We start from the raw sequence: 19824 nt of genomic DNA on the forward strand, positions 1-19824 counted from the left end.
CATGCAAGTGCATTGATACCGTTTTGCATGCACCAAGACTGACAGAAGTGTCCTGTAATTGCTGTGGCCGCACCGCGGCGGCTGAGGACCCCACCCAATCAATCGAGAGATAGCATATAACTAATTAAAGCCGCGATCGAGCGGCCGAGGTGCAACCTGCATCGGTGCACTTTACTATTTAATGGCATCAAACTTTGCTGACTGGCTCAGCCCACGATGAAGAAAAAACATTGTTTCGTTTGAAATTGGTAGCTATCGGGCAAATCTCGACAACAAATTTGTTTTTATAGGAGCCCTGGGAATGTCTTTTTGGGCATGCTTTCTACAATGTTTTTTGTAGGTCTACTGTTGGTAGACAAGCCTACTAAATTGAACGTTTTTAAGTGAAGCTTGCTCTGACTTTGTGGAGCTGATTATTCGAGTTTTGCGTTTAGTCATCAAACTTCGTTGTCATGCTCAGCCGTCAGTGACGACAACTCAAATGTTTCACAAGTTAGCGTCGCCCAACGATCTAGTTTCCGTTATTTGAATTTGGTAGTTTTCAGACAACATCTGCTTTTGAAGGACCCCTGGAAAGTGCGGAAATGCTTCATTTCGTTAGGCCATAGCATTGTGTGAGCAGAAAAAAAGTGCTTTGCCGCCATCTTGTGGCATCTTTAGACAATTACAAACCTTTTTGTGTGGGTGCAAAATCAATTCCTCGCATGTTTTGGCTATTTGTGGCAGGGCACAGACCCTAGAGAATACCTCAAAGCCTTTCTTCAATTGCTGACCATCCCCATCAGATATTTCCCACCTCCTTGACATGCTACTTGGGTGTGGAGCAGAATAACGCTGGCCAAACGGTCGACTTTCATCTGTCTGGCGACGAAGATGTCGTACGACGAGACAAAGCCGTCTGGTTTAGCAATCAGGTGACAAAGCAACCTTGGCTTATCTGCGAACAAACACGCCAGCGAATGCAGCGTGGCTATAATTATATTGGCCGAGCTCCACATGACGACATCTGTTGGTACAAAACGGCTTCACGCTTTTGCATTCAGCCAGTGGGAAGTTGCAGGTGTGTGAGGCAAATGCAAAAAGCCAGCGGTAATCACATCTTTCGGAACCTGATAAGACCGTGCCGCATTCTCGGCTGTGTGGTTTTCGTATTGCCACGTTGCTCACAGCCAAAATTGAAATGTTACCTGCGTAGGGGAAAGAAAAGTCTTTAACATTTAAACGTGTTGTGTTCGGCTCTGTGGTCAAGAGTTCTTCGGGAGATAAGATTTGTCTCGTGTGTTTGCCAAATTGCTTACAGCATGCGACTTATGATGCGCTTTCAGTGGCACCGCTCAACGTCAATGGCCCTGAAGTCGTACCATTTGGAATTCAACCAACATTTTTGAGGAAAAATGTACCCATAAAGTCGATAAAATCTTCCAGGGAAGAAAATGCCCAACTTCACTGGAATTGGGGTTTGTGGAACAATCTGGAATTTGACTGACTGCCACTAACCTCTACCTTAATTTGAGCCAGGAAAAACCCTCGCAGCCCTCGGTGAACACCACACAAACGGCACGCTCAGACTCGACTCGGCAATTTGCAAACAAATTCTGTCGCCCGGATCTTCATCTATGAAGGTTAAACAACGGCAGAGTCAATACCTGGCAATTGATGGTGGGCTTACCGCGGCCTGCCATTTCCATGGAAACGATGATTTCACACCTCCCGCGGTGTCGGTGCTTTTTTTTCTCGTCTTCTCTGGACTTTCTCAAGGACGGCATAGCGAGGACGGGCGGGATTAAAGGAGCCAGTGAAGAAATGGGCACACTTTGTCATGATTTATTCAATAGGGGAAGCTTTCAGGAAAAGGGGGTGGGGGGGGTCAAAGGGAATTCATCTTGGCGATGTGCTTGGCTTTGTGTGGGTGGTCTCTGTCACTGAAGTATATTCGGTCATGCCCACACTGCTACCCTTGATTTATTCCTCATTGACAGACTCAGGGAAAAGAATTCGTTGAAGTCTTCGATCAATGAAATTATTAATCAGGGCGGAGCATACTGAGGCACATTGGACATTGTTTGCAGCTTTATTTATTGGTATTCTAATTATTATTCCTGCCATCAAATTGCCACTTTGCAGCATAATCAAATGTGACCAAACTTTGAAGATTTATTATTTTTTAATGGTAATATGGAATTTGGCCAACTTTTTCTGGAACAATATGTACAACTTGGAATTCATCCGTCAAAATGTGCTCCTTTTCGTACGATTTGGAATTTGACGACAGTTTGGGGGATAATATGGGCCGGAATTCAATCTATTTGAAATTTAACTGAAATTTCCAGGTCAACTGTACCAATTTGGTCATACATTAGTTTGATGGTTTTTAACATTAAAGTGAGGAAACTGCAAAAAAAAAAAAAAAAACAACTATGAATTTGAAAAGGTGTCCAATCCTTTTTCACAGCACTACATATGGAACAGACAGCGGAATTTCTTCATTCACAATGAAATGATGAATTATGACCGTCAAGTCAAAGCACCTGAGGAGGCGGGAGCCCCCCTGCAGCGGGCGGACAGTCGGGCAGCATGATTTGGCGTTGAGGGGTGCTGCACTGGCAGGAAGGGGAGGGATTGGACATGCTCCAGTTGCCCTCCAGGAAAACGTCGGACACCGACTGGTCCACAGATGGCGTGAGCCAATCGGAGAGGTGGGAGACACAAGGTAGACCCCTGCAGGGAAATGTCGGCAAAGTATCGAAATCACGACTTTTAACAACAATGTTGTTTTATTAAAAGGCAACATTTCAGTGAGTGTTAATTCGGGTGGCTCGTAAAATGCAAGATGAGTCCTGATGAGCCAGGACAGAGATGCCTGTGCAGTTTCCCCGATTTTGGTAACAACTTGTGCCGAAAAAGTGCAATAATTTGGAATGCCACCAAAATGTTCAGGTAATTTGTGTCTCGTATGAGTTTGAATTTGATGTTTTGCAAGGGTGCAGATGATAAACCGTGATTGTTATATATGAACCAGCATTGTAGTTCTTTCTGCAACATTATGGTTGCGCGATCAATTTCCGGTTTGTTGTCTCATTCTTTTCTCATTGCCAGTGCTTGAGGAGGAGCATGGCTTTTTGCAGCTGGAGAGAGCCGCACTCATGTTGGATACTATATATCGCCGATATTAACCAGCAGCAGGACACGGGAAAAACATACTCACGGGATCGGGTCGCCATCCATGCAACGCGTTCCGAAGCCGGGATTGTTCACCAGGGTTTCCACCACCTTAGATGCCTCTGCATTTCCCGGTGCATCGTTACTGCAAAGAAGGGAAATGTAATCAATATCACGACATCAAGCGTGCCACATAGTAGCCATAGTCTCCTAGCTGGTGTTTTAGACTTTGTGTTTTCACTCGTGACCGCCGAGGCCGACAAGCAGTCTCCACTTCGCCCTGTGGCAATATCTGCCATTCTGTCTGATCCAGATTTTCCGTTGTAACCCTCTGGGCCTAGACCACCCGTCAGAGGTACCTACGGATTGTATCCCTTTTCGGAAAAGTATACTTTATAGTAACAGTAGTATCCCAATGGGCGTTCAAAAATGATCTCGCTACCTAAGGATATTTCTCAGGGACTCGATACCAAAGGCGTCATCGAGTCTAGCGTCTTGCAGCCGTAAAAAGTACTACTACTAGAACTCCAAAGACTTTGACTTTCAGTTTTCCCCAGTGACCTCCCAGGTCAACAAGTATACCCCCTGGCAAAATCCGCCAGTCTGTCCAGTCCAGTTTTTCTGGGGCAACCTCTGGGTTGTTAGATATAAAATAAAATGCGTGTCTTATAGTACCATTCGTCTCCTCATTGATAGTTTGAAGAATGATCTGGCAACAAAGGATTTTCCTCAGGAAACTGGTAGCAAAGGAGTCCAGCCCAAGGTATCGCAGCCCCAAAAATCTGGGAGCGCCAGGATTTAAAAGGTCGGACATTTTCTCCATAATCCAATAACGAAAATCATCAAATACTCATGCGCCATAAGAGAAATGCTCATTATGTGTAAAATCGTTGTCCCTTGTGATGGTTCAAGAGCACACACACTCTCAGCACATACTACAGGTCCATAAAGACCATGGATTTGGCTCTCAGCCAAGAATGACAACAAGCAAGTGGGCCGTGTGGATTATTGTAGTGCTCATTGTCTCATTTCGAGGCATCTCCATGAAGGTCGTACGGCCGTTTCCTTAGCCACCAGTGAACGTAATCGAAGTGGTCCTGTTGTAAAAATGGATTATGTGCAGCCATCTGTTCTGCAATTAACAATGGCTGGGTTACCACAGTGTTCCAAGGTAATAAAAAGCGGACTTGGGCATTGCGTATATACGCCAAAAAGGCGGAACTAATGAATCCGGGCACCAAGCAAGAGCTGAGCTATTAGAAAGAGGCTAACAGACTAACAAAGACTAGCTGGGTCCAGAACCTCTTCCATCATAATCACCCATCAAAGAGAGGTAAACGAGACGGTTTATGAGGCATGCCTGTGGAGAGACGTAGCGCGTGTAGTCGCCTTTAAGTGGACAGTTTCAAGGTCACTTGAGCGAAAAGACAATGTTCAGTAATTGGTCGGAGCGAAGGTCGCTGAAATGTAGTTTGAAAATTACAACTGCGGTCAAAGTTATTTTGATAACCAGGCTACACTACTATGTAGAAAACAAAAAAGGGGAAGCTAGCCAGGATAAATGCTTCTTAGAGCCACATGTGAGTAATACCGTTACTTCCACAAATGGCCTGGGGGAGTGTATTTAGGTATCATGTCAGCGTCGAATAATCTGACATGCGCTAGTGCTTCTGTCTTGTTTAGCAACTTCTGGGCTCAGCACAGAACAGAACAGATGTACAAACTGTATCAAAGAATATGAGCCGAGCCCACAGTTAATTGTGTTAAGGTAACATCAGGGGAAATAAAATACCTACAGGTTTGGATAAATTATCTTTTAGATAAGGACGTATTCTTTTAAACAGGTGATTGGCACTGGGTAATATCAAAATCCTTTGGGGGCACACCCTGGAGAGTAAAAAGCGATGAGGCGACAGAAATATGCTAATCCAGTACTCAAAGGATTACACACACACACACATACAGTGTTGGAACTGTGAACTGATTGAGATGTCAAGATAAATCTCCCAAGGCCTCGTCACTTATTGCGGGATTGCTGTGATGTATGAACCAGTGAAGTAACAGTGTGTACCTGAAGAAGGTGGTCTGAGGCAAGCCGTACATCCAGGGTTGCAGTTCAAGACTGGGATATTCGGAGAATGGCGGAACGATGAGTGAGAAGATCAGGGAGAGGCACACGAAAACAGCAGGCAAAACCACCTAAAGCACAGCAGCGATTGTTCACCGATCCCAATAAATCACACGCCCGTTTATCAATAATGTAAGAAGATATCAATTCGGTCATATCACGATACCAATATTATTTGTTTTGTCCCACCCCTAAACTACACATACAGACAGTATCAGTATTTTCATTAACGATGCATCTGTTGGTATATCGATACTATCTATTCTTGTGAGAAAAAGATTTGCTACATCCGGACGGTTCATCATGAGTTTCTTGTATTCTTTTTTTGGGTGCTTTTTCTTTCTTAAAAGGAAAAATCCAATTCTCTCGCACATAATTAATTTTTCCTCATTCCATTGTTAAGAGCCGGCTTAAAGGTCAGATATCTTTAATGCTTAATCACTTGTATGTTTGGGTGAGTGGGGGGTGGGAGAAGAAAGCGTACGTGTGATTAATTGGCCTGGCGTGCAAATTTGCAAAATCCCGTGGTTGGAAATCCGAAAACTCACGGTGCAGAGAAGTGATGAGACTGAAAAGCTTAATGACAGACTTGTCTTTTTCTCTCTCTCTCTCTTTCTTGTTCTCCCTTATTCTCTTATTTGACAGTAATTGCAGGTGACAGCTGGTACTTCTCCTATTGAGAGCGCAGCGGAAAACAAAGTCATTAAGGCTTCGTAAAAGCCAGAGCACTCGTCATGAACAATGCATGAGTTTATCGGGGATTTCAAGATGAGGGGAGGCCAGGCTGGACCCGGAATGGGTTTAAACACAAAAACAGATTAGTTTTATGACGGTGCTCATTACGCTCAAGTGATGAATATGCAATTGTGAGCGTCGAGCCACGACTGGTGGTCAACCTGGTTGGGACATTTATCACCGCTTTTGTGTTTCGGGGGCTGTAACAGCTTACAAAACAAAGATATCTGCTGAAAAAGGGATGGAAGAATTTAGAAGCAAAGGTGTGCCTCAGGGCTCTGTCCTAGAACCACTGTTACCCAGTAATTAGTGTTTTGCACTTCATAAGTGAATCAATACACAAAGTTTCACTTTTTACCCAGATGGAGCAATGATTATGTAAGTCATGACCGGTCACCAACTTGCGTTTAATGCTAATTACTGCTTTTGTGTTTCCGGGGCCATAAAGGGAGTTTTTAGCCATTTTGAAGCGTGTACATTGAAGAGTGTACCTCAGGGGTCTGTCATAGAACCAGTGCTGTTCATGTTTCATACTCTTCAATATTTTATGTTAATCAATACAAAATACACGGGTATGCCTTAGGCCTCTGTCCTACAGCCACTGCTATTCAGTTTTAATGGTCATTTATAATCTAGATGTGAATTAAAACACAAAGTTAAACATTTACATAGACAGGGGTATTAATTTACAGCTCTGCATCCACTCCAAACCTGTACTTTCACCCAACAATATTTTTGTTTGGTAAAAACGCTACTCATACCCTATTATTATTATTTTAGAATTAAATCATCACATTGCTCTTGTCAGAATTGATGACATCTAATGGCTTTCCACACTTCCCAAAACATTTTAAATAATTGCCGTACCTTGGTCACCACTCCTCTGTGAAATGAATTGTGACTCATTGGAAATGTGTGCCGTTTATTGGTTTTGACTTTGGAAATTACAGAGAAGAGAAACAAAACAGAGGTCCACTTAATGGGCTAATAGCAGCCTGTCATCTGTGCAATTATGCCGCGGTTGTATTTAATATGTGACTAATAAAAACATGTGATTAGTGTGTGACGCCAAAGGGAAAAAAAAAACATTTGACTTTTGAGTGCATAATCACAGGCATGAGGTGGGTGGGATTGCAGCCAGCATGTAGATACTATGGCCGTATAAATGCATTTCCATGGATGAAATCTTTGCATCTACATTTACTGATTATTTCCAGTTCAACATATTAATCACCACTTATATGACTCAATTTTCTCACCCTCTAAAATGCACATACTGTACATTGGACATAGGACAGCATTAGTATCATCTCTATCGATAGATCTGATCTTGGTTTATTAACTCTGATGAAATATATCGCAATACCACAGTTTTGTGTGCGTACTTGGACACTATCAGTTTGGGGGCTATACAGATATGTGACGGTAGCTCAGGGGTGTCAAACTCATTTTCACGGGCCACATTTACCCCAATTACATCTCGAGTGGGCCATCTTAAAAATCCTTAAATAACAGTTATTCAAACTTTTCCCCATTTTTTTGGTGCAAATAAGTACTTTCGCAAAACATCCACATTTATTCATTATCTCCATCCATCAATTTTCTGAGCTGCTTATCCTCACAAGGGTCGCGGCAGTGCTGGAGCCAATCCCAGCTATCATTGGGCAGGAGGCGGGTTACACCCTGAACTGGTTGCCAGACAAACGCGGGCATTATTATCTGGTTGCAAATTTTGTTGCAAATCATATGAGCAGTTTGAAATTTTTAACCAAAGATTATTTCAACAGTATTATGAATCAGTGAGGATGCACCATTCAGTTATGCATCCTTTGTAAATGTATACATACAAATTTAAGTTGTGGCAGTGCATGGAAAAAAAAAAAAAAAAAAAAAAAAAAACAAAGTTCCAACAAACCAACCTCTTTTGAAGTGAAGCTTTTGACTGAAATTTTTGTAATAGTCAATGTCTTAAAAATTTCTACATTTTCTATTTATTTTCACCATTTTATATTAGTGTCCTCCTGAAACTTGGCATTGTTTGGCCTTCACAAGTGCATCAATGTCATTTAGGTGTTGTCAGTGCATCCTCCAGTGGACAAAATTAGCAACAAGTTTCTTTTATTGAAAAATAGCGCCAATAGTTCTCCATCCCCACGGGCCGGATTGGACCCCCCGAAGGGACGGTTCTGGCCCACGGGCCGTATGTTTGTCACCCATGTGTTAGCTTATGGATACTGTAGGCTTACTCTATAACACTAACTGGTAATTTCCATACAACACTCACAAGATCTTCCCAAACATCCCTCTCGCGTTCCCTTCAATTCATCAATATGGCAGACGGAGGCCATTACCTGGGCAATGAGTCCCTTGCGGCTCCTCCGGGCGTGGTGGAAGCGCTTGATGAAGAGCGCCAGGAACTGCCTCCTGATCAGCTCCCACCCACCGATGACCGTCGAGCCCCTACCGCCGACACGGGCGTCCCTCTGTAAACCTGATGTGGACATGGACCCCCACCTGGTTATTTATCACAGCCACAACGACAAGCATGGGGAGCCTAATGAGCTGCTCAGGTACTGTGTCAAACGCTCCACCTGCTCCTTCTACAACATTTGCATGGCTTTTATATTATTTTGTGGTCATTTTTGGACTACTTTTCCTTTAAATTGACAATCCACACATTTAAAAAAAATGGATATAACATTCCAATTTTAACTTCAATTGTTTTCATGTGTAAGGTTTTAAAAAGTTTTTGATGACAATCCACTCATGAATATTTTTGTATTACTATTCTTATTACCAGATCAAATCCCTATATATGAACAAAAATCCCTTTTACAGGGTGTTGCTGTTAATTTTGTCATGATAATCCCAGAAAAACAGAAATAAAAGATCAAGTATATAAATATATAAAGTATATATATATATATATATATAAGCTGTAGAAGTTTATCAAACAGCCTCCTCGGGTTGCTTTCTCGCTATATGTAAACACAGCAACTGTTAGCAATAAGCTAGCATTTTAAACTAATCAAACATTTTTGCAGTAACAAACCTACCTTCCACTTGACTGGCAAACATTTCCGTGTCACCTGCATGGAAGCACAGAAAAGAAAAAGCATGCCGAGTGACCTAGCTGCATTATTAAACGCTTCCGCTGCGCTTTCTTCGTTTTTTTTTCATATTCTGAAATAGATGCAATGAGACTTGCCGCTCGGCTCCTGTTCCGTTTCGGGATGGACGGTGGCGGCCGAGACGCTATTCCGCTTTGTCGCTGTGGGAATTAAAAATAAAAGATGCTGTTTTGGCCTGACCCAATTTACGGTTGGTTATAAATAACAATAATTAAAAAAAAAAAAGTACGTTAAAAAAGGCTCACTCAGGTGGCATATTATTGCCTGCGAAAGGGACTTACTTGAAATGTCTGCTGCATCCACTCCCGTGTCTTCAGCCACCTTCAAAAAAATCTGTGAAAAGAAAGTTTGTATGAGTGTAGCATGGAATGAGGAACGTGCTACTTGGACCAATGTTATGTGTTTGGATAGCAAGTGCTAGAACGTTTGCATTTGATCAATTCTTATTTGGAAAAGGACTGAACTAAAGACCATGATGTAAAACCCTCATAAGTTTACCCAGGCTGTCATCTTGCTATATGTTTGAATACCAATTAATGCACAATAAATGTTTCTTTTTGTGACTCAAATTTTAAAAAGGGATTGTTCTGTACTCCTGTACCTCTTCCAGTGTGGTGTCAGAGATGCCGTAGCTGGTCAAGCCCAGGTCGACCCTGACCAGGTCGAGCTCGCGGAAGAGCTGGGCGAAAGTGCCGTCCCGGGCGCCGTCGTAGGGCAGGACGTAGGTGAGCTCCTGGCCGATGCGCTCCAAGAAGAGCGCCCCTGGGATGTGGCGCCGCACCAGCTCACCCACTGCTGTCAAATCTGCCCAGACAAAAAAAAAAAAAAAAAAAAAAAAGTCTTCTTGAAAAGCTTACTTTTCCAAGACAAGAGTCGGAAGGTTACACCAATATAATAATTTTTGATAGGAGAAACCTTGTATTATTTTTTCCTTGGCTTTCAACTCACCATTCGACTCTACCCTTATTTTTATTTATGTGCAGCTACGGTTGATTTTTAAAGTTGAGTTATTTGTTTTTTCAACAAAAGTTATTAATTTTAAAAAAGTATGAAGTCTTATTTTGTGAGAAAAATAAGTTGTTTTTACCACAATAATGTCTTACGGGGAAAAAAGTTTTTAAAAAATTCTAGAAAAAAGAAAAATCTTAATTATTACGACAATGAAGTCTTATTGTTCGAAGTCACATGCTTTTTTTTTTTAAGTAAATGAGGTTTAATCCACACAAAAGTATCTATTATTATTATTATTTTTTTTTTTTCAGAAAAAAAGTCGGAATCCGACAAGGATGAAATCATTTTGTGTATCTGTCAAACGTCTTTTCTGTCAAACGTCTTTTCGCAGATGAGGAGTTTTGCATTGAGCCTTAAGTTGTATGCATGGCGGCCACGGTGTTGAGGATGGAAGGAATGAACTTGACGTCGCTCTTGTACCTGACGGATGGACTCTGTTGCCGGTTCGACTCCCGACGGCGGCGCGGTCGTGTACGCCGCTCCTCCTTGAAGGACGTTCCTGCTCCTGCGAGAGACACAATTGGATTAGAAGCAGACGGGCTGGGCCACTTAGAATGATGAACAGTGACTCCTCGACAACTCCAGCCTCGCGTTAACTGAATAACGCCACTCGGTTTTTCCACTTAATGGCTCTAATTAAAGTGGAATGTGCCAAACAGGCTCGCTTTGATCCCAATTAAATGGCCACGATCAACAGTTCAAACGAGCATTCAAACATTTGTTCACGTTTGCTTTTATTTGCGAGAGAAAAAGAATTTTACATCAATTTCGAGGAGAAAATAGAATGGTGTTGTATTATTTAAGAGCAAACGTAACAATCTTATTGTGATGAAGTCGGATTTTTTTTACCAAGACAAAAACGTCATAATTGGACAACAATATATATAAAAAATAAAATAAAATACAAAATATGTCAATAAATATATACATAAATATAAAGTATAAAATAAAATATATAACTGGACAACAATAAATAAATAAATATGTATATATATATATATATATATATATATATAAGTGATATATTTTACACAGAATACACTAAATTTGACACTAAAGAGGAAAAAAAACAATCGTACATGAATTTAATTTATAGTGCAATAATGGAGTTTTATTTTTAAGGGAACAAAAAGTCCAAATGGTACGAGAATCAAGTTGTATTTTTTTAAGAATAATGCAAAATCATTTGAGAATAAAGAAGAAAAAAAGTCTTAATCATGCATGAATTTTATTTATATTTCCAAGATTAAGGTAATTTTTTTTCATGGAAAACTGTAATCATGTGGAAATAAAGAAAAAAAACGGGTAGGAATTCAGGTTGGCCACTTTGTCTGCGTGTGAGCGTCTGCACGTGAGTTGTGGTTTACAGCAGCTCCTTGTGAGTGTTCTCATTTTATATTTGTGCTTGACCGTTTGTCCAATGTTATTTTTGTTTATTGTGCCGTGTATATCGAATACTCCAACAATAATGCAGCCAGTCTGAAGCGTGGGTTGAGTACCTTGACCAGCGTGAGGTAGTAGCCCGTGCCGAAGCGTTTCTTCAGGAACAGCGACGAGCCGCAGCATCGCATCTTGCCGTGGGCGATGATGGCGATGCGGTCGCCCAAGATGTCCGCCTCGTCCATGTGGTGCGTCGACAGGATGATGGTGCGGCCTGCGGAGATCCCCACTCTTACTTTTAGCCACTAATCGCCATGGCAACAAAGCAGACCGCCGCGCGTAGGCGTGAATTAAAATCTTGATGGAGACCAGGGTTACCATGCAACAGGCCGGCTTATTTTTAGCTCTTATTCTTTTTTGGGGGAGAAACAGAGAAGCATCACGCCGAGCACAATGATATTATTATTACCATTCGAGGGGAAGCATCGCCAATTTGAACACATTACGTGTAAAATTATTCCCATATCAGAACCAACTCACTATCGGGAAATGACTGCATTTTCCCTCAAAAGTCGTTATCACATTTTTTTCCTCCCCCCCAAGAAAGATAAGAGAATAAAATCAAAGTTTCAAAGAATAAATATATATTTTCGCTGAAAAAAAAAAGAATAAGGTCCAAGTTTTCAAGGACAAACGTAACTGTGCAAGGTTGAATAAATAAAAGTCTAAATCCTATCAGAAAAAAAGTTGCATTTTCCCAAGGGGGAAAAAAAAATTGAATCGTACGAGAATAACATTTGAATTTTCAACAACAACCTCATTTTAACTGTACAAGAATAAAGTTGTATTTTCTCACAAAAAAGAAGTCCTAATCATACACAAATAAGGTCTAATTTTGTTAAAGAATAAATGTAATTGTCCTAGAATAAAGTGACATTTTCTCACTGAAAAGAAGTTGTAATCGTACACAAATAAGGTCAACTTGTTTTTTTTTGTTGTAAAGAACAAATTTAATTGGATGTGAATCAAGTTGTATTTTCCAATAAAAAAAAAAAAGCCATAATCGTACGAGAATAAGGTCCTATTTTTCAAGGACGGTATTTTTCTCAAAAAAAACGAGTCATACCTGCACCCGTAAACGTTGTATTTTTACAAGATAAAAATGCATAATCCTACAAGAAAATGATTTTTTTCCCAGCCAAAAAAAAAAAGTTGCTGGAAAAGATTTCAAGGACAAATGTGCTAGAATAAGCATGTATTTTTTATTTTCTTAATCGTGACAGAAAAAATTTGTACTTTTCTGAGGGAAACCAAATGAGAATAAGAATAACATTTTCAAGAACAATTGGAATTGTACGAGAATAAAGTCATATTTTCGCAAGACAAAAAAGTCGTAATTGTACAAGGTCTAATTTCTCCACCACAAAAGTCGCAAACTTGTGGTTAGTTGGTCAAATTTTTACAGGATAAAATTCAAAATCTTAAATAGTATGTGTTCATAATCATATGGGAATAAGAACTTTTGAAGGTAAGTGTGCTAGAATAAACTCGTATTTTCTCGAGAAAAAACAGAACTGAATAAAGTTTGGAATCGGATGAGGATAAAATTTCAATTTTCAAGAACAATTGTTGTACTAGAATGAAAATGGATTCCCCCCACTTCCTCTAAAAAAAGAAGTGGTAATTGTATGAGAAAATGTTGTATTTGCACAGCAAAGAAATCTAAATTGTATGCGCATGAGGTCAAAAAAATAAATAAATAAATAAATCAGTTGTACCAGGAAAGACATTTTTTTTCCCGTAAAAGAACAGACTTTATTCTCAGAAGATTGCAATTTGTCTCCCAATAAAATTCGACCTTATTTTTGTACAATTAGGAAGTTGCTTTTCATGGAAAAACAAACAAAACAAAAAAATATATATATATTTTTTTTGTGGCCATGCTTAATTCAGCAATCCACACGCAACCCCAGTACTCACATTCCCGCCGCGTGTGCTAATTAACACACGTGTCCCAGGTTAAGGCGCGATACAAAATTCCTGCCAACGCCTCGACACCTTTTGTCACTGTGCTCAGTTTGATGCCTCTCCCAAAAAAAGAAGAAAAAGAACCAAGAAAAAAATAAATAAAAAAAAAAGAGACTTTAGTCTTGAATGTACAAAAATAACAGTTTATCTTAATCGTGCAAAAATCAGGTCAAATACGCCCAGGACAAAAGTCGCAATCTCGCAGGAGTGATTTTCCGGAAAAAAAAAAAAAAAAAAAAAGTCTTAATCGTACGAGAATAAAAAAAATTTCTGTAATATTACAATTTTAGTAAGGGAATATAATGTTTTTCCCTCATAATATCAGACTTTTTCCCCGAATACTTTGACTTTACATATTTTTTTTATTTTTATTTTTTACCTTACGGAATTACAAGTGGAACACTTTTTCCAATAATACTTTTACTTTATTCATGTAATATTTTTTTACGTAACATCACTTTTTTCTCTGACTTCATTTATGTAACAATTTTACTTCATTTAAATAGTACTGAATTGTTTACTCTCTAATATTACGACTTTACTCTTGGAAATAATGTGTACCCCTCATAATTGCTTACTTTCTTCTCCCATTCATATTTTGACTTTATTAACATAATATTTAATTTCGACTTTGCTTTTTTTGTCCGAAGTGGACCACAAGACGTGGAACACTTTTTTCCCCGTCATACTTTGACCTTATTTACATAATATTTCAACTTTATTTACAAAATATTGAATCATTTGTTTTACATAATAACAACTTTACTCTGGGGAAAATGACATTTGGTTTCCCTCGTAATATTAAGTTTTTTCCCCCCCCATCGTATTTTGACTAATACATTCACTGCCATTGACGGCTTTAGAAGTCACATATCCATGTTAACTGGGAAGGCTGGCAGTGAATGAGTTAATTTTGACTTTGCTTTTTTTCTCTGACTTTATCGATGTAATCATTTGACCTTCTTTACATAATATTGAATTGTTTAATCTGTCGCTGGAAAATAAGGTTTTTCCCCTCATAATGGGCTGCTTCCCCCCCACACCAATCATATTTTGACTGTATTTACATAATGTCTAATTTTAAAGTGGAACACAAGAAGGGGAAGGAAATAAAAATGTCCCCCGTTGATTGTTCTTACTACTTTTGCATCACGGTCTCATTTGAACACACGCGAGCGTTTGCTCGGAAACTTTCGACAAGCTCCCCGCTCGCGACTACAAACGGCGGCGAAGTTGAAAGGGCTTTTTTGGTGGCGGCGTACCTTGTTTATACTTGAGGAGTAGCTCCCAGATCCCCCTGCGGGCGTATGGGTCCACCCCCGCCGTGGGCTCGTCTAAGATGACGACTTTTGATCCGCCGACAAAGGCGACGGCCACCGACAGCTTCCTCTGCATGCCGCCTGTAAACATTCATCTCCATGTCGGTGTGCGAGTGAGGCAACACCAAGTTTCCTTTCGGAATGAGAAAGGGGGTCCGGCGGCGCCCACTGAGAATTATTTTAGCCGGCGCTCCTCACCACGCATTCCATCGACCTCAGAAGTCGGCACCCTACCGCTGGTTTTGACCGTTTCAATTAGAACCTTTAATGCTATGCTAGCATTATTTTCATGTCATTAAGAATTATTCCTGTCATTTTACCACTTAACTCTGCGAAAACCATGACCCTCGTAATATTACATTTTCATTTATTTTGATCTACATTTTTTTCCTTTGAAAATTCCAATAATTTTGACTTCATTAATGTGCATGATTTTGAATTCATCCTTCCAAAATTACACTTTTAGATTTCAGGTGGTTTCAATTTATTTACGTGCCATATTAAATTTATTCAATTGAAAAGACAATACAATATTAGGACTTTACTCTTGGAAAATGACCATGTTTTTGGAATATGGGGAATGTACTTATGACATTTTTTTTTTTTACAGTACTTTTAGAAATTACCTTTTTTTCCCCCTTACAAATGTGACTTTATTCCAATAAAAATATGACTGGATGCACTCGCTCTCGCTCTCTCTCTCTCTCTCTCTCTCTCTCTCTCTCTCTCTCTCTCTCTCTCTCTCTCTCTCTCTCTATATATATACATACACACACACACATATATATAAACTTTATTCACGGAAAGTGACAAGAAATATTACGGCTTTACCTTATAATTATACAATTTCATCCTATATTTATATCATATTTTGACTTTCAGGAATTCTTTTTATTTTATTTATTTATTTATTTTTATTCACGTAATGTGACAAAAAATATTGAAACTTCACCTTATACAATTTCCTTCTATATGTATAGAATATTTTGACTAAGTAATTTATAAATTTAATTTATTATTTTGTTGATTTTTTTATTCACATAGTGACAAATATTACAACTTTAACTTATAATTATTATATTTATACAATATTTTGACTTTAAAGGAATTTTTTGGCTTTGATATATGAAATATTTGGATGTTAATGTTTCATTTTTCTGTCCTATTATAGCTTTACTTTGGGAAAAATGTATTTAATTTCTCATGATATTACAGCTTGTTCCAATTTCCTTCGTCCAATTTTTTTTTTCTGGATTTTAACCAACTACTTTACTTAACTTGAATATATGGACTTTATTTACATTATATATCAGCTTTATTCATGTCAAACGACATATCGTCCTATCACGAGTACGAGAGTGCTGCTGTTTTGGTTAGCAACCCACCTGACAGGTTCTTGGCTAGGTCTTGTCGCTTGTGCGGCAGGTCGACATCCTGGATCATCTGCTCCGTCTCCGCCTTCACCTCGGCGTGACTGAGTCCCTTCAGACGGCCGTAGAAGTAGATGTGCTCCTCCACCGTCAGCCTGGGAACGCAAAATAGCAAAACACAATGCAAAATGTCGTCGAAAATATGATGAAAATAAAGTCGTACTAAAATATGACGAGAAAACACGCAATCTTTCCAGGGGGAAATCATAATATTGCGCGAAAAGGTGTCATTTCCCCAGAATACAAGTGCAATGTTGTGCCAATAATGCAGTCAAAATATTGTGTTAAGTCAAGATATGATGAGAACAAAGTTGGAACATGACGAGGAAAAAGATGTGAAAAATATTTTGTAAATTAAGTCCAATAATGACATGAATATAGACAAAATATTATTTAAATAATGTTGAAATATGATGAGAATAAAGTTGTACACATTTGAGGTAAAAACACATTGCCATTTCCCCAGAGTAAGTCGTAATATTACAGAAAAAAGTTTAAATACCTTGTAAATAATGTCAACTATATATATATATATATAAATACAGGCGGCACGGTGGCCGACTGGTTAGAGCGTCAGCCTCACAGTTCTGAGGTGCGGGGTTCAATCCCCGTCCCCGCCTGTGTGGAGTTTGCATGTTCTCCCCGTGCCTGCGTGGGTTTTCTCCGGGCACTCCGGTTTCCTCCCACATCCCAAAAACATGCATTAATTGGAGACTCTAAATTGCCCGTAGGCATGACTGTGAGTGCGAATGGTTGTTTGTTCGTATGTGCCCTGCGATTGGCTGGCAACCAGTTCAGGGTGTACCCCGCCTCCTGCCCGATGACAGCTGGGATAGGCTCCAGCACGCCCGCGACCCTAGTGAGGAGAAGCGGCTCAGAAAATGGATGGATGGATGGATGGATATATAAATACATAAGGTTAAAATGTAATGACAATAAAGTTTTAATATTACAAGGGGGACAATTTGTAATTTACCCAGAGTAATTGCAATATTACAGAAAAAAAAACCCATTCAGTATTCTAAATTTACAATATTAAATAAATAACGTCAAAATATGATGAGACTAAAGCTGTAATATTAAAAGGGGGTGGGGGTGTAATTTTCACAGAGTAAGTTCTAATATCATGGGAAAAAAATGAAACTGAAAAGTTTTCAGTTTATAAGAAGACATGTTGAATATTGCAAAAATTACATCAACATGTTTGGAGAAAGAAATAAATGTTTTAAAAAGTATCATTTCAAATCAAACTATTCTGGGAACAAAGTTGCAAAATTATGAAGGAAATAAAAGTTAACTTTTCAGGACTAACGTCGGTATATTATAGAAAATTGTAAAAAATAAATAAAAATAAAAATTACAAATAATAATAAAACAAAGTCCAAATATTATGACAACAATATGGTAATTAGGTAATTATGAGGGAAACAAAAAGTTATTTTTTTCAAGAAAATCTTTAAAATATTATGTCAATAATAATATGATCAGAATAAAGTTGTACTATCACGGGTGAAACTGTTGTCATTTTCCCCACAGTAAGGTCGCAATGTTACAAGCGTGAAGTCGTAATGTTAAAAATACATTTAAAATATGAGGTCAAAATATTACAATAAATTCACTATCAAAAAGTTGTAATTTTACGAGAAGAAAAAGCGTGAAGTTACGGGAGTAATGTGCTAATATTAGGTTAATTGAAGTCCAAACATAATCTGAATAAATATTGAATATTGAATAAATATTACTCATTGAAGAGGATGTTGTGCTGGGGGCACATGCCCAGGTGCCTCCGGGCGCCGTCCACGTCCGTGCGGATGTCGTACCCGTTGATGAGGGCGGTGCCCGACGTGGGCGGGAACAGGCCCGTCAGAATTGACCTGCGCGGGAGGACGTGGTTGATATTCTCGCCGGTGCGCTAAAAAAAAAAAAAAAAAAAAAAAAAACACCGGGAAAACACAGAAACGACTTGCATGGTGGTGGTTTTCCCGGCTCCGTTGTGGCCCAGGAAGGAGCTGATGTGGTTCTCGTAGAAGTCCACGCTCAGCCCGTCCACAGCCGGCTTGTTTCCAGTCTTGTAGATTTTGACCAGGTTTCGCACCGACACCCCAGCTCTCAGACGGGGGTCGGCTTTCTCCACATACTCTTGAGAAGAGAATGACGTGGATGGTTCAAATAATTTGTCAATAATAAAATCAACATAGTGCATGAATGAAATCTAAGTATTATTTGAAGGAGGTGGTAATATTACTAAATTGATTAAATTTGTCATTTGTAATTTATGTGAAACAGTTTTTCCAGAATTACGCCAAATGTAAAATAGGACCTCAAAACTAAAATCTAAAATATTGTGCGAATAAAAAGTCAAAAATACTACAATAAAGCGCCGACGTTATGAAGAAAAATATTTAGTAAAATCATAATCTTACATGAATAAAGTCACTAAAATGTCACAATTTTTACCAGAAAGAAAGTCAATGAATTAATTAACGTAAAAACATGGCATAAATAAAGTCCAAATATTATGCGGAAATGTAACCGTGCGAAAAACCTCATTTTATGAGACAAAATGTACAATATTATTTCAATATGAACTCAAAATATGGGGTAAATAAAGTCAAAATATCAGAAGAAGAGTCGTAGTATTATGAGAGGAAAGTCGAAATAATGGGAGGAAAAGTTGTCAAAAGTTGACGCTGTTCTGTTGACAAAGTCGGGGCCCAAAATAGACCTGAATGTTAATCGGAACAAAAGCGCGATCGTCACCTGACGTGACAACGAAGGCGCTAATGTTCGTCACCTGCACATCTTACACTTCAAACAACAGCATGCGTACGTGCGTGCGTGTGGTTACACGTTACCGTTGTGCGTGCCGCCGCCGTCGTCCTTTCGCAAATGGTCGCCAGGCACGCAGGCGCTCCCGCGCCAGTAAGACGCCGTGAACGGGAAGTGCCACGGCCTGGGGATCCCATACTGGCCTGAGATCAAGCGCCCAACACAAGGTGCAACATTTTTAATCATGCGATTACAGTAACAATAAAAAGGCAATTTAGTTGCCAGAATATAATATTTAAAAGAAGAAAAAGCAATAATATGCAGTAGTGGTGTCAAGCTATGGCCTGGGGGCCATTTGAGAGTCGTACTCCATTTTTGTGTGGCCCACATTTACTCAATATGGGCCATAACTTTGCATATGTCCTACAGCGTGGTGTCCAACCTACCACCCGGGGGCAATTTGCGGCCCTTCATATGCGTGCCACTACCTCAACGGGGCCAGGGTGCGAGGGCCCGATTATAGTTGCTTGCAGCTCTAGTTAATATTATTATTGTAGTTGTTGATAATGTTGTTGTTCCTATTATCAGCTTTTTTTAAATAACAAAAAAAATACAATAACATTCCTACAAGTGTTAAAAAGAATCATATGTATATATAATGACATTAAAATAACGTACTGGACGTTTTCGTGCTGGTATGTAACGGCGTATCTAATGTTGTGGCTGCACCGTGT

The 19824-nt window shown here is 39.4% G+C and overlaps 1 protein-coding gene across 2 annotated transcripts in view; it reads right to left on the bottom strand.

The window, feature by feature from the left end:
* Nucleotides 1–19824, bottom strand: part of LOC133472854 (phospholipid-transporting ATPase ABCA1-like) — a 71326-nt gene that overhangs the window by 20338 nt on the left and 31164 nt on the right. For both annotated transcript variants that reach the window (XM_061764293.1, XM_061764292.1), the window contains exons 18-32: nucleotides 19177–19293; nucleotides 18289–18460; nucleotides 18064–18195; nucleotides 16277–16416; nucleotides 14835–14972; nucleotides 11664–11818; nucleotides 10585–10669; nucleotides 9755–9957; nucleotides 9435–9486; nucleotides 9231–9293; nucleotides 9079–9111; nucleotides 8374–8513; nucleotides 5231–5358; nucleotides 3206–3304; nucleotides 2529–2718 (exon numbers count right to left, since the gene is read on the bottom strand). In XM_061764293.1, coding sequence (XP_061620277.1) covers nucleotides 2529–2718; nucleotides 3206–3304; nucleotides 5231–5358; nucleotides 8374–8513; nucleotides 9079–9111; nucleotides 9231–9293; nucleotides 9435–9486; nucleotides 9755–9957; nucleotides 10585–10669; nucleotides 11664–11818; nucleotides 14835–14972; nucleotides 16277–16416; nucleotides 18064–18195; nucleotides 18289–18460; nucleotides 19177–19293 — 1847 coding nt within the window. The remainder of the gene's footprint in view (nucleotides 1–2528; nucleotides 2719–3205; nucleotides 3305–5230; nucleotides 5359–8373; nucleotides 8514–9078; nucleotides 9112–9230; nucleotides 9294–9434; nucleotides 9487–9754; nucleotides 9958–10584; nucleotides 10670–11663; nucleotides 11819–14834; nucleotides 14973–16276; nucleotides 16417–18063; nucleotides 18196–18288; nucleotides 18461–19176; nucleotides 19294–19824) is intronic.

Source organism: Phyllopteryx taeniolatus, chromosome 23 (assembly GCF_024500385.1).
Source record: "Phyllopteryx taeniolatus isolate TA_2022b chromosome 23, UOR_Ptae_1.2, whole genome shotgun sequence".
NCBI classification, from domain to species: Eukaryota; Metazoa; Chordata; class Actinopteri; order Syngnathiformes; family Syngnathidae; genus Phyllopteryx; species Phyllopteryx taeniolatus.